Below are 25,343 nucleotides of genomic sequence, written 5' to 3' on the forward strand. Positions count from 1 at the left end.
TAAAATATTCCGAAAGATGACAGGAAATGAACATGTTCAGTCAAAGAAAATTTTAAGTAAAGACAGTTGACTTCCCATGACACTTTCTAAACAAGTGAGTGTTCACTATAGGCTAGTTTTGCGTAGCCAGACCTTCGGACTGACGGCAGAAGGTCTGGACTCCATCACAGCTTTCATTGGTCAAGGACCACCCACGTGGATGTTTGACTGACATGTAATGCAACCAATCACAGTCCATTTTGTTCCACGTCCTGTTTAGGGGTGTGAAAATGTAAAGTCTTTGTCTCTGCAACAGACTTCTGGCGCACATCTATAAATCATTAATACAGGAATGTTGTCAAGTTTACTGCAACAATGGAGCCACGAACTTCACATACTTTTGAAAATCCAGCGCTTAGTTGACTTAAGTAAGCACACATTAGCCCTATGTTAAACTAATCCAAGCCGAATAGGGCTATTGTCACATTTGTAAACGGCTGCATTCTTCTTCCACAAGTGGGTTTGGCGTCACAGCATTTGTTTCCGGGGAGACCATTAAATAATGCAACACACGTCTCGCAGACATCCGGTAGAGTTCAACCAATCGGATGATGACTTCAAAACTCCTGAAGTATTTCGAGAAAAGTGTCCCATATGCATCAGACATTCTGCCAACAGTCTGTGGGCGTGATGTCTGAGGCTTAGAATAGGCTACTTTATTGCATTTGTTATGAATCAACTTTGCATATGTGGAACAATTTGCTAAAATAAATAAACAAACCAACAAACAAATAAATAAACCTCACGATGGAGCATATGTCCTAGCAAACAAAAGGCATAGTTTTGCCCTTCAGGTTTTTAGGCAAAGTATCACACTGGCCTCCCTTTGGTGTGTACCGGCACTTTTCATTGTTTCCTCTTCAAAGACTGCATAGGATAGCCAGAATTGTGTGTTATTCACTGAAAATCTTGCCTTGAAAATCATGATCACCATTCACTTTCAATCTATTAAAAAGTAGCTTGGACATCATACAGGTTTGTAACAAAATGAGGACTAAATAAACATTTCTGGGTGAACCTTTTAAAGGCTTTAGGTACACACAAAAACTTAAGAGATGGGTGTGTGTACAGAAAGCGAAATGAACTGAAGCTAGGGCTGGACGATATGGCCAAAATTTATATCACGATATATTTCTTAATTTTGGTCGATACGATATAATTTCGATATCGATATGAACTATATAAAAGCTTTAGAAAAACTACCAAGAACTGCCACAAAGGATGTCTGTACCTACAAACTTCTGAAAAATGAATTTGCCAAGTCTATGAAACCTCCTCCTATAAAACTATATAATATTTTAGAAATAAAAACGGTACAAATAAATTAATGTTCACCTTTTATTTGTATTTAGCCTTTATACGAACAAGAAATGTGAAATCACCTTCAAATAAACATAAGACTCTCACTTCGCAGACGCAGTTTATTGAGCATTTTCTTTTAAGTTTTAAATTTCAGTGAAGAACGATTCATAGCGCTATATTCTCCTTTTATGCAAAACTAAAGACCTTTATCTACTGATGCACAAAAAATAAATAAAAGAAGACTCAATTCAGTGGCCTATTTGTGCTCTGTTTGAGATGAGTGCACGCTGCTTTTTGCAAGGCTTTAACAGGAGCAAATGATACATTTTCGTGAAGCCATGTCTGACCGTCTTTCACAAGCTTTGAAAGGTAATTTAAACAAGAATGAACGCGTTGGTGTTAATACATGTCATTGTGTGCAAATGTGGAAAGTATTAAAACAAATGTGCCACTTGCCTCTAACATAAATAGTCTACATGGATTATTTTTAACGCTTGGCATCGTATTGTTAGACATTAGATTGATGCATCTATGTCGATTGTTACACCCGTGTTCGGCACCTCTCCGGCACATTTTGCAGCACACTGAAACCTGAAGTTTAATATCAGCCCCATTCGCACGGGATTCGTATTATCTGGGGACCTCTGGTGATTTGTAATGATTCTTAATCCCGTGCGAATCGGCCATGTCTGTAATTTGTAAAGTAAAAACTCCCCCGCAAATGACCCATATTTCGCCGAACACCGAGGTCCTGTGATAACATAGTCCCGTGCGAATCGACATCTCTGTGATTTGGCCAGGATTAGGCGGATTGTATATACTTTTTGCAAGCTTTTTTTCTTCCTGTGAGCATTTATGTCTTTATCTTTCACGAAGAATAAAGTCTGCATTCATAATGCGCACCGTTCAGTCATTCCCGTGCAGCCGCGCCCACGCGGATTATACTTTCACTTTAGAATGAGTATCAATTTGAGAGTAATCTGATTGAATGGTGTGTTTAACATTAACATCAATACTGTTCTGAATGAAAAACATAACAGAACAGTATAGTACAATGACAATCTTGTTTAAATAGGCGCTTTTACATTTAGTTTTGAAACTGAATCTTCCGCCGTATATTGTCTTCTCCTCGTGATAAATTAAATCTGATTCCTGCCGACTGAACGAAATTATATTTATTTATTAGGCAACTGTAAAATAATCAAAACGATATCGATGCCTGTTTATGATTTCATACAGCTATCTATAACGAAGACTTGACATCATATCCGGGAGAAGTCAGTAAATTCGAGTAAAATCACAGGCTTTGCTTATCCCGTGCGAATGCGCCACGCAAAACTCAGATGTGGGGGAGTCATTTCTAAATCACAGAGGTCCCTAGATAATACTAATCCCGTGCGAATAGTGCTTTAGATAGACGAACCACTTCCACGCCACTAAAGAAAGTTAGTCTTTCTTCTCTTATCAACTATTTATTTCTCCTTACTTGTGGAAGCTCGTTCAGTCACATTTGTGTTGCGGTCAGGGAAACTCTCTTTGTAGCTAAAACGTGCCGCGTTGGATCTATCAGCCTACTACTGCTGAGCACTGACTGCGTGTCCGTGGTGTACGTCATCACGCAAGAAGCCAATCGTGTTCTGCTCTTTCTGATGGCATGCGCCCTGAACGTCAGTCATATCGAAATATCGGAAATGTGTTTAAAAATCATATCACCGTTATTGAAAAAAATTATATCGCGATATATATTGATATTGAATTATTGTCCAGCCCTAACTGAAGCATGATGCTTTGACCTCAAATAGGTCCATAGTTGCCCTAATATAGAAGTGTTTCAGTAGAGTAGACCACATGCAAATAGCGCTGAGCGAGACCATCCACTTATTTGGTTTGTAAATTATTCACTGATGACAAAACTTGGGAGTCTACCTTGACAGCCTCAGCGGAGTATCGTAACAGGAAGCCTGGGTGTTTTTCTATGTTGTCAAGCAAGTAACAACAGTTACAGACATGCACATAGTGTAGTGTAGACTTATAAGCAAAATAATAAAACAGCTGTCAAACATTTCTTTTATGCTTTAGAATGTAACATTTCCTTTTTTGTACAGATACATTCACTGTTTTCAAAGCCTTCTATTTGTAAATACAACATTGGGCAGGATGTAGAATTATATTTATAATATAATATAGGCCTATAAAGGTTAATACCTAACCTCAACCTGTGAAAAATATTGACTCTCACTACTTTGTGGTTTCAGATGAAAAATTGATTGCTGTTAGCGATGCTAGAAAATGGTATAATGTGACAATCACATGGAATAAACGGTAACACTTTATTTTACTTACTACAGTTACAGTAACAGTAAATTATGCATAATTACATTAAAGCTAACCTTAAACCGAATAAATCCGGTCCCACTTTATATTAGGTGGCCTTAATGACTATGTACTTATATCAAAAAATAACTACAATGTACTTATTGTGTTCATATTGTATTGCAAAACCCTTTGGCTGATATTGAGGTGGGATGTGGGTAAAGTTAGGGAGATGTGTGGTGGTATGGTTCAGTTTAACGGTAGTGTAAGCAGTGTTGGGAAAGTTACTTTAAAAAGTAATTAGTTATAGTTACTCACTACTTGTTCCAAAAAGTAACTGAGTTAGTAACTGAATAACTCTATAATAAACGTAACTCGTTACCAGGGAAAGTAACTATTTGTGTTACTGTAAAAAATGTTTTTTGAATTTTTATTAAGTCAGTTGAAATGAGTAGAACAGACAAGTGTTTGTAACTTTTTTTAAATGTTCAAATATGTAAAATAACTTTGATGCCCCCAATATTAAATGTTAAATGAATGAAATGGATACTAAATAGAATAAATAATTATTATAAAACATTGTACACTAATCTACACAATTTTAATGTTGCTGTGGGACAATGTGAGAGACACATATCAAATTCAATTATTGTAAATATCAGAAATATTGTGGAACAATAAAACAAAATAGATTGTTTAGAACTGTAATAGTTATTGCACAGACCCCAACTGGCCATCACATAAATCTTAAATAAATTATGCTCCTTAAGAAAAGTCTACCAAAATAGAAAATAATAATAATAAAAAATATATTAGCCTAATTTACATAGACTCTTTGTAGTGCACATTAAAATTCTAAAACTGTCACACAACTGGTAGACATACTGTAGCCTAGCCTAGAACTCTAGACGCACCCTAGCGGCAGCAAATTTAATCTGCCCGCGAGTGTCGTCTAGCAACTCTCAATACACTTCTGAGCTGTAATCCCCTAACTCTTGCCGGGCCAATCACATCATGTATAGAGTCGGTGGGCGGGGCCATAATGATGATGGCCAAGTTGCGTTTGTGTTCTTCTAGTAAACACAGAAACTGGAGAACGGCAGTCTTTCAAATCAGCTTTGACCACGACTCTGGAAGACTTGGAGTTAAGCTTTTCTCTGAGAAAAGAACGGCACTGAAGTCATTCTTAAAAAGGGAAGATGTGTTCAGGGTTTTGCTGACCGGATACGGCGAATGTTTAATCTATCAACAAGCTCTGTTTCACCTTCATTGCTCTGGTTGGTTGTAGCGCTATCCTATCGCGTGCATGCCGTGCAGAGGGAGTTTGAAAGACAACCGTTTATCCCGCCCCTCGGATTGAGCTGTCAATGGTGAGCTTCCAGACCAAACATCTTGATGTGGGTCTGGCTTGTCAGGCTAATTGTAGCCTGCTTGAAGTATTTACTTCCTCACAAAAGTAAACAGTTTAACAAGTGCTCTCAAGTCTTGTTTATGGCGGGATAACCCACTCTCTTTCTCACAGGGATTTTCGCAATGATTGCCCAGAAAGAAGCCAACTCGACTGCCGACAATCAATCAATCAACTTTATTTATATAGCGCTTTTACAATTAGATTGTTTCAAAGCAGCTTCACAGTGTTAAACAGAAAAGAGTTTGCGGTGGAGAAAAGCCTAGTTTTGGTGTCTTTAATGTCGTGGCTCTGTCTCCTCCTTTGGTAGTGGAGCTCACGTTATCAATTGTATTCACCGACGTGGAGAGACTCTTTCTGGGCCTAAGTTGCACGTTACATAATTATTCTTACCTTTTACTTACTTTTACTTCAACGAGGTAAAAGTAGTGGTTATACTTCCAGTTTGCGAAAGCTACCTTTGAAGTCATTGGACATGATATCGCTCTGACTCCTGATCGCTGGTCGCGTGCGTGTCCCAACACGTGCGCACGCACGCACATACTCTCTCTCACACACAAACACTCTCTCACACACAAACACAAACACACACACAAACACACACACACACACACAGGTCCGCTGACAGAGAAGCGTGCCTGTTCGGATGAAAACCGTTTCAGTGAGCTCAATTAGTAACGCCGCATTTTATTCTCATTAACGGTAACGCCGTTGTAACCGGGGAAACAGTCATTTGTTTGATTACTCGTTACTGAACAAATGAACGCCGTTAGTAACGTCGTTTCTCTATAACACCGTTATTCCCATCACTGGGTGTAAGGGAAGGGTCAACAATTATAAATGTAACTTCAGAAATTCCTTACAGATGTAATTACATGCAGGTGATTTTTTTAATGTAAGCACAATGTAAAAACATGTATGTACACAATAAGTGCCTTGTATCAAATGACTAATTTAAATTTTAGTACATAATAGTTAAGGATAATCCATCAGTCTCTGACCACAACTACACTTTAAAATCACAACTCAACCTGAAGCCACCTACATCTGATATAGGAACACAATGCGTTGATGCACAATGTCTCTGACCAGATGCTACCTGTTGTCAATTTATATATATATATATATATATATATATATATATATATATATATATATATATATATATATATATATATATATATATATATATATATATTAGGGCCGGGACTTTAACGCGTTAATTAAGATTAATTAATTACGTGACTTTAACGCGTTAATTAATTACGCAAAAAAAAAAATAATAATAATAATTTACCACACTTATTTTTGCACCGCGGAACGTTTTTCAATGAATGAGTTTCGACGGACCAATTATACTGGAACACCAACTAGCGCTCCGGAGTCACGACAACAACGAACCATGTGAACATGAACGAAGCTATGGAACGAAGAAGCTGATGAGACTGCTTTGCTTGGCCCCGTGGATGGGAAATTTTGTTTTAAAAAACGAAAGAATGGAAGCGTCGTCAAGAGCATGGTTGTGTGCAAGCTATACAACAAGGAATTTGCGTATCACCGCAGCACATCGAGCCTCAAATATCACAAAAATGCTTTTGCTAAACTGGCAAACATGCACTGGTCTGCTGGACTGAAATAAATAAACAATATTTTGTTGATTAAGCTTATGTATTCAGTCATTATTCAATGGTATACTAAAAATACATGTGAAAAATTACTTCTCATTGTTCTCAGGTCAAATATTTATATGCAATTAAAATGCGATTAATTAATTACAAAGCCTCTAATTAATTAGATTAATTTTTTTAATCGAGTCGCGGCCCTAATATATATATATATATATATATATATATATATATATATATATATATATATATATATATATATATATATATATATATATATATATATATATATATATATATATATATATATATATATATATATAAAAACCTTTACAATATGACCAGATGTTACTTGTTGTGAATAGGTTTTTTATTTTAAATCTTTACAATATGACCAGATGTTACTTGTTGTGAATAGGTTTTTTATTTTACATCTTTACAATATGACCAGATGTTACTTGTTGTGAATAGGTTTTTTATTTTAAATCTTTACAATGTGACCAGATGTTTGCTGTCGGCAATGTTGGGATGGTTACTCTGGAAATGTAATAGGTTGCAAATTACAAGTTAACCTATTTAAAAATGATAATACTTTCCAATTACTTTATTAAAGTAATATAACTGATTACTTTTGGATTACTTTTCTATTTTCAGAATAGTATTGCTTTACTAAATATTCATTCATTATTCAACATATTGTAGCTTTTTACCGAAAACGGATGGAACCCCCTTTTGTAATCATTACTATTTTTATAAGTAACTAATTTAATTACACTTTTTTCAGTAACTGGTTAGTTATATTTATTTATAATCATAACACTGGCTGTCTGGCCATATAATGTGAGCCCTGTAGAATCCTCTTAAAACATTTAAAACCAAAAAATTAACTTTTAAAACTAAAAAATGAAGTAATAATAAGATGAATAAAGCTGGTCCCCAAATCCTAACCCCATAGTAAGTACTTGTAATTTATTAATATTACTCTGTACTTAAATGTAAAATTACACTGTAACAAGGACACATTAAAATAAAGTGTAACTGGAATAAACTGAGGCCTAATTCTACATCAATGAATTTGGTAAATGATAAAATGCTTCATTACTTAATGACAACATAAACAACTGCACTATAGGATCAGGAGTGGTTCAGCTAAACAAAAGAGTCTATTTGGTCCAACCTCTATTCTTGGGTGGGGTGTAACACTGTCTCCTTTCATACTCTATTAATTCATTTTGACTAATTAATGTCTCTTAGTGCCCCAGTGCTGAACATGTCCCATTTTTAAAAAGCACCCAGACACAAAAGAACCTTTAAAATCAACACCAGCTGACTGAGCATTTCGCTTCTAGAAAATCTGGCTTGGAAAATGAAACCATCGAAAATCATACTAACAATATAAGTGCACCACAGAAAACATACTTGTGCAATTCTTGTGCAACCCCAATTATTTATTTTAATTTTACATTTGATATAATTATTAGCTATTAATAACTATTAACTCCAAACTATCAAATCCCCTCCAGTTCCTCCACGAACCCCTGTTTGGGAAACACTGTACTAAATATAACTACAATTTTTACGTGAACAATCCCTTTAAAAACCATGAGTGGCACATCTGATGAAAGACATCATTAGATGCCACATGTCAAAGCCTTAACAACCGAGAAAAAACGAACTGTGGCAATTTTGTATATCTAATAGAGGGACAATTCTTTGGATTTTAAACTCCATATCATTCACTATAATTTTAGAATTCTCATTTTCAGAACACAAATTCAGCATGCATGACTAAGCTTAAACTGACAAATCTATCAGTTAAAACAGGTGCGATCTTTGAACCATAAAAGCTGATACTGCATGAAGAAGCAGTGACGGAATCTCTAACAAAGGCCAAGAAGGGAAACGATTAACCAGAAACGAAAATCCTAGCATTTAGCATGCGTGACATTCCGCACCTGAGCAATATCCTATCATTGTGTGAGCCTGACTGCTCTGCTAATTGTTCCAATGCATTTCCAGCAACTTTAATGAGATGGAACTTCTCAGTAGACAGTCGGGACACCGAGTCGATACAATCAGCTACAAGTTTGTCAGGGTTATTTACAAGACGAGAGCCTGATCTGTTGGGCTTGAAGGACACCGTAATGAAGGCCACAGATAAAGCTGTTGTGGTGGGAGGGAGCTGGTGAGAAACAGGGGTGAGACCGGCATGACTGGTTTTTCATGGCTTCTCTGAGCTAAATAACAAAAAGACCTGCATCCACGTCAGCTGTTTAACTGAGCTGTGAGTGTTTGCGGCAACTCAAACGGTTGGATTTTGACATTGAGTAGTTGATGTTAAGTTCAACCTTAATGTTATGAAGCGACGAGAATACTTTTTGTGCACAAACAACAAACAAAAATAACGACTTCATTCAACAATCACTTCTCTTCCTTGCCATTCTCCTAAAGGATTCACATAAGCACTACACAACACATGCATGTGGAGCTCAGCCAATAGTGAGCCCGTGTTCTGCTGTAAAAAACGGAAGTGTTGTACTTTGTGAGTAGCCCAACAACGTGAATAGTGCAAGAGCGTGACAGGGAAGAGAAGTCATAAATAAAGTCGTTATTTTATTTGCACACGAAAAGTATTCTCATCGCTTTACAACATTAAGGTTGAACCACTGGAGCCACACAGACTATTTTAATAATCTCTTTACTACCTACCTTCGTATTGCTGTCTATTAGAAAGTTCTCATATTTCATCAAAAATGTACAAAAATGTGTTCCCAAAAATTATCAAAGGTCTTATGGTTTTGGAACATCATGAGGGAGAATAATTAATTAATAACAGAAATTCCATTTTTGAGTGAATTAACCCTTTAAATATGATCAATTTTGATGTCATGTTGACTTGTCGACATGCAGATTACTTGAAGGGAAGCTATAATAACACTTATTCACATAAATGAATAACAGCTGTAAATATGATATAAATATTCTTACACCCCTAGTATATTTTCTGCAGGTCAAAGATTAAATGTCAGGAAGTCTCAGGTTTCACCAGTTTCAGCACACTTTCCCTTTAGGCTACAGGGTAAACGTTTAGTACAAAGCTCTGTGTCCCTGCTAGCCACACCCTGATCACTATCAGCACACTGACAAAAATCCTAGAGGGAAAGATCAGGTGTTTCCTGGGGAACACATCACACTTTTTTTCCTTTGTCACCTGTGATCTTTGTCAAGACCACTATCCAGGAATGACTGGCCAGTTGCCTGAATCACTGTGAAATCTGACACCGCTACCTGAGTGTGATGTACAAAGAGTGAGGCTTGGTAGCAGTGGTTAACAGGCGAGCTGCCCTGTGAGACTTTGAGCTAAACCGATGAAGTGCCAGGAGGAGGAGAGCAGGAGCACTGAAAAAAATTCCCTAATTTCCCAATACTGTATACAATTCCCATTTCCTAATGAAACTGGGAGGCTATATTGCATTGTGAAATATATTGCATTATATTTGAGATAATGCATATTTACAATGCATTTAATATAATTTGTTAATTTACAACAAAATAATATTAATAAATGTTCACATTTATATTTATTATAAAAATACTGTCTACTATGTATTGTTATAAACGTGCATTTAAATAAAATTATTTAAAATTGGTTTGTTCATTTAATGAATTATGTTTAAATTTTACTATTTGGTTTAAAAATTATTTGCAACAATGTCTTATTGGTTCAAATAATAGTTTTTTTTAAAAAAATGTATCCAATAAAAAAAATTGCATACTAACAGGGGGATTCTGAAATCCACTGCCGCTTCAATACACCTGTATGTATGTATGTATGTATATATATATATATATATATATTATATATATATATATATATATATATATATATATATATATATATATATATATATATATATAAAATATATTCGAATTAAATTCATAATCAAAGCCTTAATCAATATTTATCTTCCTAAATTATAATGATGATTATTTTCAGTTATTATTTTACTTAATCAATAGTCTTTCATTTAATTTATTCTATTTTTTTAATTCTATATTTCATTTTTTTTTACTGAAACATTAAAGACTCAAGATGAATTTTGCCTGTACAATTGTCTGTACCCTCACTGAGAGAAAGTACGTTATCAGTATGTTTTCGGGAACATTCTAGTTAGAACTGGAGCTTAATCAGCTCCAACCTTGGCGAGACTGTGTATCTGTAGGTGCGCAATATTCTGTGTTACAGATTAGTGCTGGAGGTGGATTATGGACATCCTAAAAGATGGGGTGGAATTGTTCCAGACCTGGAAGGTCACTACGGGCCTAATTCCAGGGTGAAAGCTTCAACATGTGATCTATGGACATGTGAATCAGATTAACTGACAATGTGTGGAAATGTTAGCCTGGGAAAACCCAGAAAACTCCTGGCAAATTTAGATTTGCTCTGCAAGTAGTCTGGCAAAGACCACATTCAAACCCATTTCCAATCCATTGAAATCGCGGAACCAATCAGAAACGGTGAGGTCTAAACACTGAAATGACTGAATATGAATAAAGTTTGTGAGTCACAAATTTCCAAAGACTCCTCAACATTATTTTATTTTCAAAGTATTGCAATTCACGTTCTAATGGCAATACAAATGCCTTACATCAGGGGCAAATGCAATCTGAGCTTGATGGTTTCTGTTCAACCGGCAATCCGAGACGTTTCAGTCGGTCTGAAATGCCATTAGGTTTTCCAAATTTTGCTAAAATATTGCCGTGTGCCAGTGGACACCAGCTATTATCAGATTTATTTTACAACAATGGCAAAAGTCTTCAGAAGCCATTGCAACATCTTAAACGAAATCATAAACAGAAAATTATGGTCTCAGATGATTCTCCATCACTCTCATAGGTCGCTCTGCATACGTCATCGTCCCTTGGTAACGCCCCTTTGGAAATGATTTGTCTATTAAGCTTTGCCAGACCATAACTCAGTTACTACTGAGAATAGTCTGGTTTTAATCAGACTATGGAAATGTACCATGAATGTTCATGTTCTCTGAGCCAATCAGAATCATCCACCTAGTAGTAAACGTGGACAGACTTTGAAAACAGTATAACTGTAGAAACAATTAAATGTATGACATTACAACGAGGCAGTGAGAGAGGGAGCGCGGCCTACAAACTCCTTGTGAGACTTGAAGCTGGCTTCTGCTGATGAAACTGCAAACTATTCTTCAGTGAATTTCTCTTTCATTAATTGCACGCCTGACTCTTCGTCTTCATTTTTCACTACTGGTCGTGGGTCATAAACTGCTAACCCCTAACAATACTGTCAAAAGCCCAAAACAAAAACTAAATACATAAACATTCTTTTTTATTTAAGCCGCAATTTTTAAAGGATTAGTTCACCCAAAAATGAAAATTCTGTCATCATTTACTCGCCTTTATTTGTTCCAAACCCATAAGACTTTTTTTTAATCTTTGAAACAATTTCAAGTCCCAGTGAACCAGAAGTAGCAAGTGAGTTTTCTTCAGTGCTGTGACGTATTTCCAAGTGAAACGGAATTTTGAACAGAGGGCAGGGTTTGACCTCAGCGCTCCTCCTCTCCACCTCCCGCTCATAACAGACGAACAGTAGAGGGGAGTGGTTACGCATTTTAAACCGCAAGCTGTCAAACTGCTGTCATCTGAGAAGGAACGGCATTACCAGACCGGAAGTACATTTTCAGATTTTAATTAAAGATTACGGCGGCAAACTATTTTTTTCTGTGTATTAACTTGCACAGAATAATTGTTCACCCTAAGACCTGTAATATGTGCTAACAAAGTAAATAAGATCTTGATTTCATGAGGACTTTAAAGGGTTAGTTCACCCAACAATTAAATTGATGTCATTAATGACTCACCCTAATGTCCTTCCACACCTGTAAAACCTCCGATCATATCATCTTCGGAACACAGTTTAAGATATAGTCTGAGAGCATATCCAAGTGTACGCACACTATATTGTCCATGTCCAGAAAAGGAATAAAAACATCATCAAAGTAGTCCATATGTGACATCAGTTAGTTAATTAGAATCTCTTGAAGCATCAAAAATACATTTTGGTCCAAAAATCACGACTTTATTCAGCATTCTCTTCCCAGTTTGTTTTCAATCCTCAAATTAAGAACAAAAAAAAAACTGGACAGTGTGACAGAGTTAGAGGTTTCGCTTTCTTTCAGGAATTGAGATATGAGCTATGATATACACAAGCGAAGCGACGATTGAGTGCAACGATTAAAAAGCCTCGCGTTTACAATGATGCTTCTGTCGGTTAATTAAGATCTGACTGATAAACGTGCGGCTCAATTGGACTTTGTCGTGTCAAAACGGATAAGACTTTTCAGTTTTATGCACATCACCAAATTTGATATTACTTTGTTTACTGTCGCTACTGGTAACAGAATACAGGCTTGACTCCTGTTGCACATTCATACAGACTGTATTCGAGATGCTACTGTAAGCTGTTGTGTGAACAGGACAGAGACCCACTCATGTAAGTAAATGCAGATGTCAATCCCAAAAATTGACAGTGTGAAAATAGGCATAAACATTCATCAAGGCACACATCAGTTGTGGCAAATGGAAGCTCAAGCATGCTTTCTTTATGAACGGAAACCAATGAGGTGCCTGTGTTACGCATGTTTGTGCTTTCTGCAAGAACCAATAAGGTTTGTTCTCAAACAACAAGCAAGTATGGCTGAGCTTCTGTTTATCTTCGCTGATCAATGTCTAAAAAATGCTGGTTTGTTTCAACCATGCATGTTTGGGTTGGGTTTGTCCAAATTTAACCCAAACAAGGGTTTGGAACAACCCAGCATTTGTTGTGTGTATGTGAATAAAATCCTAAATTAAATCTGTTCATTATATAATGCGAACAAATGCCTGATTCACATTGATTCATTTTATGATCTCTTAACTTTTTTGAAGCATCACAGTGGTAGTAGAATGACATAAGGTTCAGTAAATAATTACATATGTTTTATTTGTGTGTGAACTATCCCTTTAAGCAATCACCCAGCCTTGTTTGTAGCCTACTATACCCATAATCTCTGGGTTAATCATATTACTTTGAGCTGTGCTGATGGAGCTATTAAAGGGATGTTAAAGAAGAATTGGTCATAAGCCACATCTTTCAAACATGCCATAATTTAGATGACAAGTTATGCAGGCACTTACAGAGGTCCATCGTTTCCTTAAATAAAAGGGTGCATGAACATTACAATAAAACATCTTAACTGCTTCTCTCAATTTTTTTCTCCCCAGTCATCAAAGAGACTCTCGTTTCTGCATCAGTTACCTTAGCGGTGGCATTAGCCAAGCCACGAGTGGAGGGAGTGTGATTGCACATCCAGCCCAACGGTACATTCCCCCTGGACCTGCACACGACTTGTTTACCTGCCTAGAGGCACTGAGAGACCTCAATAGTGACGTACTGTAGCACATGGTTTAATCAAGGAGATGCAGAGACAACCATGAATTACACCAAAAAAGAACAGACAACAAAAAAGAAAAGGGGTGTTTTTGTTGAAAAAGCACAGAAGAAAAGACTCACAAGAGAGTCATTTTGGGATGGACAAAAAGAGACATTAGCCCCATTAAATCTAGGTTGTGTTGGGGGTCAATTCAACAATACCCTCAACTGAGGGGGGTTGAAACTTAGGCAGGGGTGCTTTGTGCCCCAAACTAATCCCCTCTCTGAGACAATAACCAAACAAAGAGACAAAGCTCTAATAAAAGACTAGTAAATTTCAAAGCAGGGAGCAACAAGTGTTTGGGATTTTGTATGGTATTACTTGGAAACATCAGAGATTGCACTTTTGTTATTAGTCAGTACAGGATGAGCCATCAATATATTTGGTCCATTTTCCCAGTAGAGAAACACATTTTAAAGCCACCATGAAATCAAAACTCGAGAAACCATTTCACTTGGATATACATCACAATAGGAAAGAAAAGAAAATAACATTTCTGTTTAATGCAGAATTTAAATGTGTGTATCTATCTGCAAAAAGTTCATTTTTTTAATTTTAGAAGTACACTAGTATTATAACAGTTGACTAAAAGAAATACAACTTATTTCATGAGATATTTAACACCATAAGATATGATAATATCATACACAGCCTCTTTAATATTAGCAAGTTGGTCGAAGAAAAAGATGACGAATGATGAAAACAGATGGTCAAGTTTCTCCCTGGCCTTGCATACAGTCAGATTATAAAAAAGTAGATTACTAAATTAATACGGATGGGGGAGGGGGCTCCAGTTTAAGGGGGCCAAAATATGGCCAAAATATATTTTTCAAAATTATAGTTGGACATATGATGGAGTATTTCTGTGCATGAGTTTACCCTGTATGAGTATGTTTAGAGTATGGCCCTGTATGATGTCATAGAGCGGAATTACTTGTATGGGCTCTTCTCCCGGGAAGAGCATGTGCTCACATCAACCAGAGCGAGAGCAAGAGCACGCCCATCAACGTGTTTCGTTCGGGTTACAGAAGCCGTCAGCAGCGCCAATGCCACTAAACAAGTGTGTTGTTGGTTATGAGAGAAAGATAACTTTGTTCAGCTTCCCAAAGAACCTATAGTGTTAAGGAAACAGTGGATGCAATTTGTTTTTTCTGGAGCAGCAATGGTGTTTAGAAAGTGTGTTTTTTTGTAGGGCTGTGTTGAAAAAAAATCGATTCACCAATTCTGAATCGATTTTCATATTAATTTCTAAAGATCGATCCGTAACTCAGAGGATCGATTTAATAATAGGCCTACATTTTCCCCGTGAATTTTAATTTGCCGCGTCAGTGAATTCATGCATGCGCGCGAGGTGGAAGGACATTAAAACAATGAAAATGGCAGCTTTGAAAACTCCAGAACCGCCGCGGACAGAGAATACTAGAGTAGGGAAACAAACTCAAGCCGAAGCTCTCGTCACTTTACCGCCGCGGCCGTGCTGAAGAAGTGCCGCGGACAGACCGAGTTTTCCTCACTCTTCCTCTTCTCTTGTTACCGTAACGGACAGAGAATACTAGAGTAAGGTAGACGAGTGAACTCGGGCTGCTGGATATTTTGAGAACAGCCGTTCTCACTGCAGTGCGCGCTTACTGCCAAGGAAGTTGTAATGGCTGCCTTGTCATGACAGCACGCGCCCTCTCCACAGTGTGCGTTCACTGACTAGAGCACTCTGGAAAGGGGGATTGTTCTTTACAACCACTCCATTAATTTGCAGTTGAATGTCTGTAATAATAGTATCAATATGTTGCATAACTACAGTCCTGTAATATTCAGGTAACAGCTGGAAAATATGCTTTCTTTAAAAACACTTATCTAAATCTCAAAGATCGGATCGGATCGAATAAGGATAATCGATTCAAGATCTTGAGAATTGGAATCGAATCGATTCTTGAAATTTGAATCCAGCCCTATTTGTTTGTTCTCGGTCACGAGAAACCGCAGGCTGAGTGAAACTGCATCAAATGCCTTTTTTTGCATTAAAAAAAAAGTGTTTTGGTGGCAATCGGCACGTAAGGGCATATAAATGTAAACAACACAAACATATAGTGAATCTAAAGTTACCCTGGGATAATGCCATGATGTATTGTGTGTGTGTGTGTGTGTGTGTCGTCATTTCATAGGTGTGTGAGTGTGTGTGATCATGACTCTTTAGCTCCACCCACTGCATGCCTCCACGAGTTTGGCTGTTTTTTGGAAAGAATCAGTACAGTTAGTGTATCTGTCCTTTAAAAATATGATCACACTAAAGACTTTTTAGAGATGAAGGATGCAATCTATAGGTACTCAAGATTAATATGAGATTGGCAGAAACTGTGTTATGTACCCGTTAAAATGCCTGTCTATTCATGTTAGTGTAAGCAGTGATACACATGGGCAGGGTGGATGACGTCACTAGTTTGGTCATTTGTATGGTCATTAAGATAAGCACACAAGCTACCTGAAAACAATGGAATATTCTTAGGATATCGATTCAATATCTGATAAGAACAAAGGCCAAAATAAGGTGTAATATATCCACCCTTATCGTGATGACACAATGAGAATTTGGATGAAGTGAACGGTTCACCCAATCCAGAGGACAGAAGGAAAAAAACTGTATTCATTTTGCATACAGGCCCAAACAACTTGGAAAGACTGAGTCACCTGCTGCATTAATATGTGATGATAAAAATATACACCAAGGTCTTTCCTAATTTGTAATATCATATTTGCATTCCTTCAGTGCAGTGAAATGCAGTGAAATAATAAACATATCAATTTGTTATATCTGTGGAATTACAAACCATGAATTTCTGCTGAATTCCCATGACTTTCCAGTTTGATAAATAATTATTAATAATCAAAACATATTCCAATTTCTATACGATGAAAATATCTTAGAAAAGGATTTACTACTAAAACTGTACATATTTACATGATAAAATTTCCCTAATATTTCCATAATTATAGTAACCCTGAAAATAAATCTACAATTGTCATATTAACAACCAACCATATTAACATTCAAACAAGCACAATAAATAACAGATTTGAATTATCCAAATGGAGAATTCAATGGGACACCTTCACCAAACAATTGTCACATATTAATCTCAAATAGTTCATTACATAATCTACACTAATAAAATAATTAATTTCCAAGATCCTTTCTCAAAGAGCAATATCCAATTAACAGCAATTACTGATTTCCCCCAGTATTGATTATGCTGGTATTGATAGATACGCGTAAATTAATAATTGTAAGGTCATATGAAACACTAAAGAATAAGAGGAAGAGCTTGACATGAACACATGGCTGTGTTTCAATACCCATTGACTCCCTTCGCAGACAGCACCGTTTGACGTCAAAGCCGCATTTGAACGCGCACAAAGGTGCTGTCTAGATAGGCAGCTCAGTAGGTTTGGCCGCATCGCCAATGCCGAAACTACTTTGACCGAAACCAACAGGAACACACCTGTCCACGATACTTCTCTGTGTTTTATAGGAAGTTAAAAGCAGTTATGCAGAAGTAAATGGCATCAGATTACATATTGTGAGTTTTTTTTTAGATTAAAATAAACGAGTTCAAGCTAGTCATGCTAACGTTACATGAAATGAAGATTTAAGTCTATCCAAAGACTGATGAAGGCATTGGCGTCGTTTATTATCTTACACAGTAAATTACATTATATTGTTGTCCATCTGTGACATATTAAATTTAACTGCTCATCGATCTATTTAATGATGGAATAAAACTTAAAAACTATTCCAACAACTCACCTTAGAGTAGAGTTCAGTCACAGACATGATCCCAAATACAGCAGCACCCACCTAAACTAGTCACATCAGCACACACAAGATGTAATATTTCCGTTTGAATATGATGATATTCCCATCAAGTTTTATAATCCAGCCTTCTTGCGTCCTGTCACCACTCCATGTTGTGCTGGTTTGTACTTTTGAACTCCCTCTGATGGCTAATGTTAGCGCGTTAGCTGCGCCTGATCACGGCAGGTGTCTGTCCCCATAATTGAAGTTGAGTTAGAAAAGCGCCTTTCATCCTCCGCATAAAAAAAAACAAATGAAAATAAGCGATGACTAAGACTTATCGCAGACTTTTAATAATGACAGAAAAATGTGACAGTTAAATGACAGAAAAATGTGTAATTGGCAAAAATGCAGGAGTGAAGTTACTGCCCTCCCTTCTTTCCGTCTCCATGGACTCTCGATCGGGCTGACTGACATGACCGCAGTGGCAGAGGATCATGGATCAATGGCACAATTCGGCGTGTCTACAGCGACACCCTCTGGTCAATTATTGAACTGCAGTCAAAATCACGTTGACGGAAATAAAAATGTTACGATTGTAAACATCAGGATTGTACGTGTGTATAGACTCAAAGTCTGTCAAGAATTAGGACATATTACGAGAACATTTTGTCAAGATATAAGCGTTTAACTTTGTATAAGTCATGTATACATTTAAATAAGTTCTAAACACCAAATGAGAAATGCAAAGCTACAAGCTCTTGCCTCATATAGCTGCAAATGAGATGGGAATGGCAAATAATGGTGTCCAAATGGGGAACATTTTGAAAACTTTTGAAATATCTTAAAACTTACCGACACACAGGGTACTAGTCACTTTTTATAAAAACATCTGCTAATTGACTACATGTAAATTTAAAATATGAAATAGCTTCACTTGAGTTTTATAAAATAAACAATAATCATAAAGATTATGCCAACATTTATATTTTTTTACGAGTTTTAAGACCTTTCTTGAACAGTTACACCATATGTTTTTGCTTTTAAAATGAATTTGATTTCAGAAACATGTTTATCCTTATAAAATGTGTATTCAAACCATTGTCTGAATTGCATTTTTTGTTTTTTGAATGACTTGCTATTTCCAGACCCAAAAATTACATCATTATCCCGCATACATAACTAAATTCTAAGTGTTTTAGCTTGAATAAATGACAACTTCCTGAAATTATTGTTACTTTAAAAACATTTATGATTCCAGATAGACCCTTAAAACCCACAGCACTAACATAGATACTATTTAAAATACAATATAGCTTCTGAATACACATATTGCACCAAGATAACACTGCTCTGATGACAATAATATGGCCCATTTCAGTGATCACACAATGTTAAGTTTAACTCTCTATATATTTATATATACATTTTCTGCCTAGAATGTGTTTGCTCAGTGTCTGCATCATTAATCAAATACACAAAGCTGAGCATCACGGCAGCTTCTCTACTCTTATCTGCAAGGCGCAGAGTGAACACAAGCCATGTGTAAAGTACAGGGTGGAACATAAATTTAGCCTAAGCAGCCTGAAAAAGGACAAAAAACAAAACAAAAAAACAAACAAAGAGGTGAGCTATGGTTCCTATGGTCCTTAAATGTATATATATATATATATATATATATATATATATATATATATATATATATATATATATATATATATATATATATATATATAAAGCTGTAACCTGTAAATCTCTGTATCTGCTGTATTATTAATGTGATAAGGAAATCTAAAATTATAGAGTAGCTGTGCCTGACTTACCTTGACATAAAGCTCATATTCACGCATCTTCTTCTCTTAAAAATTGTGCCAATATCCAGACAGAATTATCATCAGAGCTCTGAATTATTCCGATATTGTATATTCCTCATGCTTTAAAGTGTACTTTGCTGTATCTGAGAATTTTGTAAGGTTCGAAACTGGCTTGGGTAAAAGTTAAACCTGTCTGAACAGCCAAGCAATGACAGAAATGACATCAGACCAATTGCTCCACACCCATAGCACTCCTAGGTAAGGTATTGGGCGTTGACAAACTTCTTTACCATACACAAGCTCTCGTGGAATCTGCAGTGTCAAAAGTTAACCACCCACTCACTCACCTACTAATCATTTAGCCCAATAGCTTATTGGTCTAAAACCCTGTTGCCAAATCATTATGGAAATACTCTGCAGTGTTAACTGTATCATTTTTAAACCTTAACATTTTGACCTCTCCTGGTATTATGTACTGTGCATGTTTCATAGCAACTGTGAACAGTGTCTCATTGTTTTTAATTAGATGGTTGCTGTTAGAGGCGGTGTAAGTAAGGAAGTCTTCTAGTCTAATTCTTTAATTTGCAAAAAGAGGACACTCTTCACATTCTATTAATTGAAATAATTGGCTTTCTTGAAATCTTGTAATGATCTTTTAACATGCAAATATCTACTTCAAAACAAGCTAATCCAGTCAGACTTGTATTTATGTCTGAATACAAACTTTGACATGGGATAATGATCACAATCTGATCAGACGCAGTATAAAGTTATTCAGAAAAGAGCGTGTAGCTTCCAGTCTTTGCTGAAAGTTCCTTTTTAATCTATTTTCTTCTTATACTATTTTCAGAATATCATATTCCAATGTTAAGAATGTTACTAATGTTATGAATTTAACTGGTTGCATTTATGCCAACTGTCCACCAAAGCTGGAGGTGCTGCGCTCTCGTCTCCTGAAGGGATGAACTGCTGTGGTGCCGGATATGGGCCTGGAAAGAATGTCCTGAATCTTCTTATTGTACTGCTCCTGGTACATTAGACCCTTCTGGAACTCATGTTCTTTCTCAGCTTGTTCTGCTTCATGAATGCGCTGGCGATGCAACATCTGAGCCAGTAAATCAGCCTGATACTCCTGAGTTGCCTCCCTTAAACTGGACATTTGTGAAACAAAATATTAATCATTTTTGTATGTTTTGGTATAAGTATGATTAAGTTAAACAGCTTTTAAAGAAAGGAACCTACTGAGTCTTTTCTTCCTCATCCAGCAATTTGTTCTCTTGAATGATTCGGTCAAGCTCCTCTCTCTCTTTGAAAGTCTCAGCCTGTTTCTGCAGGTTTTCGTTCACTAAAGTAAATAAAAAATAAAATAAAAAAACATTTAATTAAAATGTTTATTAATACATTTATATATAATAAATTAAATGTAAATAGATTTTTTATGATACATATTTTTTGAAAATGACACCAAGACTGCATTTATGTCATCAGTAATACAGTAAAAACAGTCATATTTTGATCAATTTTAATGTGTCCTTACTGATTCCAAAATTTTGACGGGTGGTGATATATATCTATTTAAAATGCCTGATCTGAAAGCATTTTCCTTACACTTCTCCTGGATCTGCAACCGGCGAGTGTCCATGACATCCTTCATGAGTCGGTCTCTCGCTGCTTTTTCCAGACGCCACTGTGCCTCCCTGCGGGCCCAGGCCTGCTGGAGCTCAGATTCAAACAGTTGCTCCGTCTCATCTTCTTGTCGTTTCTGCTCTTTCAGCTGCTCAGCTAGATACTCTCGGTACCTGTGCTGCTCCTCTTTACGCTCCAACTATTCATTAAGAACATTTCATATTTTCAGATTTAGGTGAACTACTCCTTTAAGTGAAGACCAAAACCTTTGTTGGCAACACTGTGAACTTAAGTCTAACCTTTTTGAGGACCTCTTCCTGCTTTTCATCTCTCTCTTCACTCAGAAGCTGCTCCAGGATACTCATATCCAGAGCTAGCTCATCCTGTCGATCTCGTGTCAGGCGCTTCATCTTCAGCCGAAGTGAAAGGTCCAGCTGCTTACGTCGTTTCTCCTGGTCTTGGAGCTTCTGTCTGTGCCCTCTCTCTGCCTCCAGGCGAAGCATCTCCCTCTGGTCTCTCTGAGGGACACAGTATTCACAAGAGCCAATGATTCAGCTTTTCCTGTACAAATGTTATGCTGGATTTTAAAATAAAATAACATTTTGCCAAAATAAACAGGAGGGAAAATGCTCAAAATTAAAATCAGGGTCTGGCGTAGAGATGTGTGATGTGTCACCAAACACTTGATAGCAACAAGGTGTCTTGTGTTTAGATTTTGGAGGTATCACACACCCCTAACATGCCAGGAGTGCAGTAACAGTGTTTGCTCACTTAGCCTGGCTTCGAAATATGAAATATGGATTTGTCTTTCATTTAATTTATTATATTTTACATTTCTTTAAACTGCAATGAATATTGCCTGTACTATTGTCTGTACCTTTCACTGAGAGCAAGCACATGTTATCAGTATGTTTTAGGTTAGAACTGGAGCTTAATCAGCTCCAACCTTGGAGAGACTGTTTATCTGTGTATGTACGCAATATTCTGTGTTACAGATCAGTGCACAATGGGCATCCTAAGAGATGATTGAACTTGTTGTTCTGGGCAAGCTGGCGCCTGCTCCAGACCTCGAAGGTCAATACAGGCCTAATTTCGGGGTGAAAGTGTCAACAAGTGACATGTTTATGGAGACGTGCATCAGATAAACTGACAATGTGTGGAAATGTACCATGACTGTGCATCATTTTCTCTGAGCCAATCAGAATAATCCATCTTGCAGTAATGACGTGGCTAGACCTTGAAAACAGTATAAATGTTGGGACAATTGTATGTACAATTGTTTACATGCTTTATTTTTTTTTTTACTACTGGTCATAAATTGTTAACCCATAACAATTTGTTTTGAGATTTGCAAAAGATTACATTTAACAATGGTATTAATTGTTTTATTGTTTTTAATGTAATTTAGTGTTTAAAGAAACAAAAAATAAAAAGTGTATAATGAATACTTATTTAATATATTATTTATTAAATTATAAAATTAAATTCATTTTATCTAAGTGAGCGATAAAGGGATAGTTCACCATTTAGTAGTCATCATTTACTCACCCGCAGGTTGTTCCAAATCTGTATGAATTTCTTTGATATTTTTAAGAATGTGGGTAACCAAACAGTTTCTGGTCCCCGTTGACTTTTATAGTATCCCCCCCCCCCCCCCCTCCCCTCCAAACTATATAAGTCAATGGGGAACAGCAACTGCTTAGTTAGCCACATTTTTTAAAATAACAAAATTCATTCAGGTTTGGAACCATTTGAGAGTGAGTAAATGATGACAGAATTTTCATTTTTGGGTGAACTATCCCTTTAAGGTCATCTAAATATAAAAATAGAGGAAATTAGTAATATTGGCCAATAACCAATAACGTACTGACATATTTAGCATCCCTAACAATAATTCCAACTTGATTTGATTGATTCATTGGATTGAATGATCAGTACCAGTAACTGGGCCTCCTCTTGCTTCAGTTTCTTTGCCCGGATTCTCTGCTGCTCAGCTGTTTCCATCTGTGCCTGCAGGAATGTCTTCTGCTGGAGGTTGTTCTCTTTCTGACGTTGAACCTCCTGGTTATGACGCTCCTCTTTAGCCAGCCTGTCGCTCTCCCACATCTGAGCGAACAGTCTGTCTTCTTCTTGTTGCATCTGTCGCACTTCCTCCTTAGTACGGATCTGAGATTCACGTTCAGTGCAGACCTCATCCTGTCTGCGCTTCATCTGCACGGTGCGCAGCTCCTCGCTCTGCTCTCTAAAACACAGGAAGATGGAACATCTTATAGTTTTGGATCAAAGTTCAAGATGGCCCAGCTACTAATGATATGACCTTCTACCTGAAGAGTTGATCGAGTTTATCAGCAACAAGCCTCTGTCTCTCGCTTTCTCTTCTCTCTCGTAGAGTCGTGGCTCTTTCAAGCATCTTAGCCTGCCTCTCAAACACTGTCTCCTTTTTTGCCTCCATCTCCCTGAAGAGTTCCTGCTCTTCTGACTCAAGCAGCTCACGAAGCCTGTCAAAAAGCCACAAAGTTATTACACTACACAAAGTTACCAAGCCACAAAGTTATTACATTACAGTGAAAGCTTATTTCTTAATAGTTTATGAGGTTATTGCAATTAAACCTTTCCCTCTTTTCATCAATGCCTATCTGGTACTGTTCTCTTGCTTCCTGTAGATGTCTACTAATAGTGGATGACACTATCCTGCGCTGAGTGTTTCTTTCCCATCGCATTTTCACATCACAGGAGCCTTGATCCTTGGTAAAATCCAGCACCTCATTCTGTATCGCCTCCTGTTTCCTTCTCCTCAGAAAGAGACCGTCTATGTCTTTGGATAAAGGATGTCTTGCTCTCTGAAATGTACATATATGAGTTGAATATTAACACTGACATTTTTAAAAAAATAATATGTTCATCAAATCTGCTGTCTTCCAAAAGAGAAATATACTGTAAAACATACTGTACTTATAAGCTGTACATTAACACAGTAAAACAAGTTCACCTTCTATGTTTCATTAATGCGCCTCAAAATATTATAAAAGAGACAATAGGAAAGTAGAGTAAAAAGTTTGAAACACAGACTTGAACTTAGACGGAAAGACCGATAACGTAGGCGTTTGAGACTCCAATTGGCACATTTCAACTTTCCAGATGTAAGTCTATGGGATTTTATCTCATAATTATCATCATCATAAATAGTATATATGTGTGTGTGTGTGCATGCGTGCGTGCGTGCGTTTGTGTTGATTTTGTCAAGCCAACATAACTAATAACTCACCAATGCCACTGAATGTGCAGGTCCAGTAATTTCCCGTGTCCTTCGTCGGTGGGCTGTCAACATGGCAATTTTTTTAACTTAACTTTCTCAGACTCTAACGTTAGCAAGCTTGAAAAATGACCCTCCAACTGTCTAGTTGTGTTTACGGAACTGAATTGATGTTGCCATAACAACGGCAAGCTACAGCCTCCGAGACGAGTCATGTTTGTGATGTTGATAAGATGATCCTAAAATACCTTCAAATGCCCAAATTAAATGTAATATTACAAAAACTTAAATAATCTTAAAACTGTGGTGTGTGTGTGTGTGTGTGTGTGTGTGTGTGTGTGTGTGTGTGTGTGTGTGTATACGTACACATTTCTATGGTTTTACAGTCTATGGTTAAAACCAAACGATAGAGAAATATTATTTAAAAAAATCCATCTAAAAATGCACGTAAAACAGTATTTCTCACATTCATTAGTTTGTATATCTAACGTTACTGCTAGTATTAGGGTTTTGTAACTGATGGTGACAGTTACATGACATAACATAATCACTTTTTAGAATACAATTGCAATGACAAAAACAAGAAACACAATAAAATACAACAAAATGTTTGATATGAAAAGGTCCCCATCGCTGATCTATAAAGAACCCTCTATTTTTCCTAAGTTCCT

The 25,343-nt window shown here is 36.7% G+C and overlaps 2 protein-coding genes across 3 annotated transcripts in view; both read right to left on the bottom strand.

Moving 5' to 3' along the window:
* The window catches only part of myo5b (myosin VB), a 67,978-nt gene extending 49,526 nt beyond the window's left edge, over positions 1-18,452 (bottom strand). For both annotated transcript variants that reach the window (XM_067422853.1, XM_067422852.1), the window contains exon 1: positions 17,992-18,452. In XM_067422853.1, coding sequence (XP_067278954.1) covers positions 17,992-18,018 — 27 coding nt within the window. In that variant the 5' untranslated portion in view covers positions 18,019-18,452. The remainder of the gene's footprint in view (positions 1-17,991) is intronic.
* Positions 18,453-20,245: 1,793 nt separating this feature from the next.
* cfap53 (cilia and flagella associated protein 53) lies at positions 20,246-24,852 on the bottom strand. Its single transcript, XM_067423802.1, has 8 exons — positions 24,685-24,852; positions 24,030-24,259; positions 23,744-23,917; positions 23,358-23,661; positions 21,719-21,937; positions 21,402-21,618; positions 21,036-21,138; positions 20,246-20,944 (listed from the first exon to the last, which is right to left on the bottom strand). The coding sequence occupies exons 1-8, from the start codon at positions 24,745-24,747 to the stop codon at positions 20,701-20,703; spliced, it is 1,554 nt and encodes a 517-aa protein (XP_067279903.1). The 5' UTR covers positions 24,748-24,852; the 3' UTR covers positions 20,246-20,700.
* Positions 24,853-25,343: the final 491 nt, after the last annotated feature.

Source organism: Pseudorasbora parva, chromosome 18, assembly GCF_024679245.1.
Source record: "Pseudorasbora parva isolate DD20220531a chromosome 18, ASM2467924v1, whole genome shotgun sequence".
Lineage (NCBI taxonomy): Eukaryota > Metazoa > Chordata > Actinopteri > Cypriniformes > Gobionidae > Pseudorasbora > Pseudorasbora parva.

What these genes read in the sequence shown, in the direction of transcription:
- cfap53 (XM_067423802.1), bottom strand. Translation starts at nt 24,747, where the DNA reads ATGTTGACAGCCCACCGACGAAGGACACGGGAAATTACTGGACCTGCA. An exon ending in AGGAAGAGGTCCTCAAAAAG is followed by an intron (nt 21,619 to 21,718) that starts GTTAGACTTAAG and finishes CTTAATGAATAG; the next exon opens with TTGGAGCGTAAAGAGGAGCA. An exon ending in GTTGCAGATCCAGGAGAAGT is followed by an intron (nt 21,139 to 21,401) that starts GTAAGGAAAATG and finishes TATTTACTTTAG; the next exon opens with TGAACGAAAACCTGCAGAAA.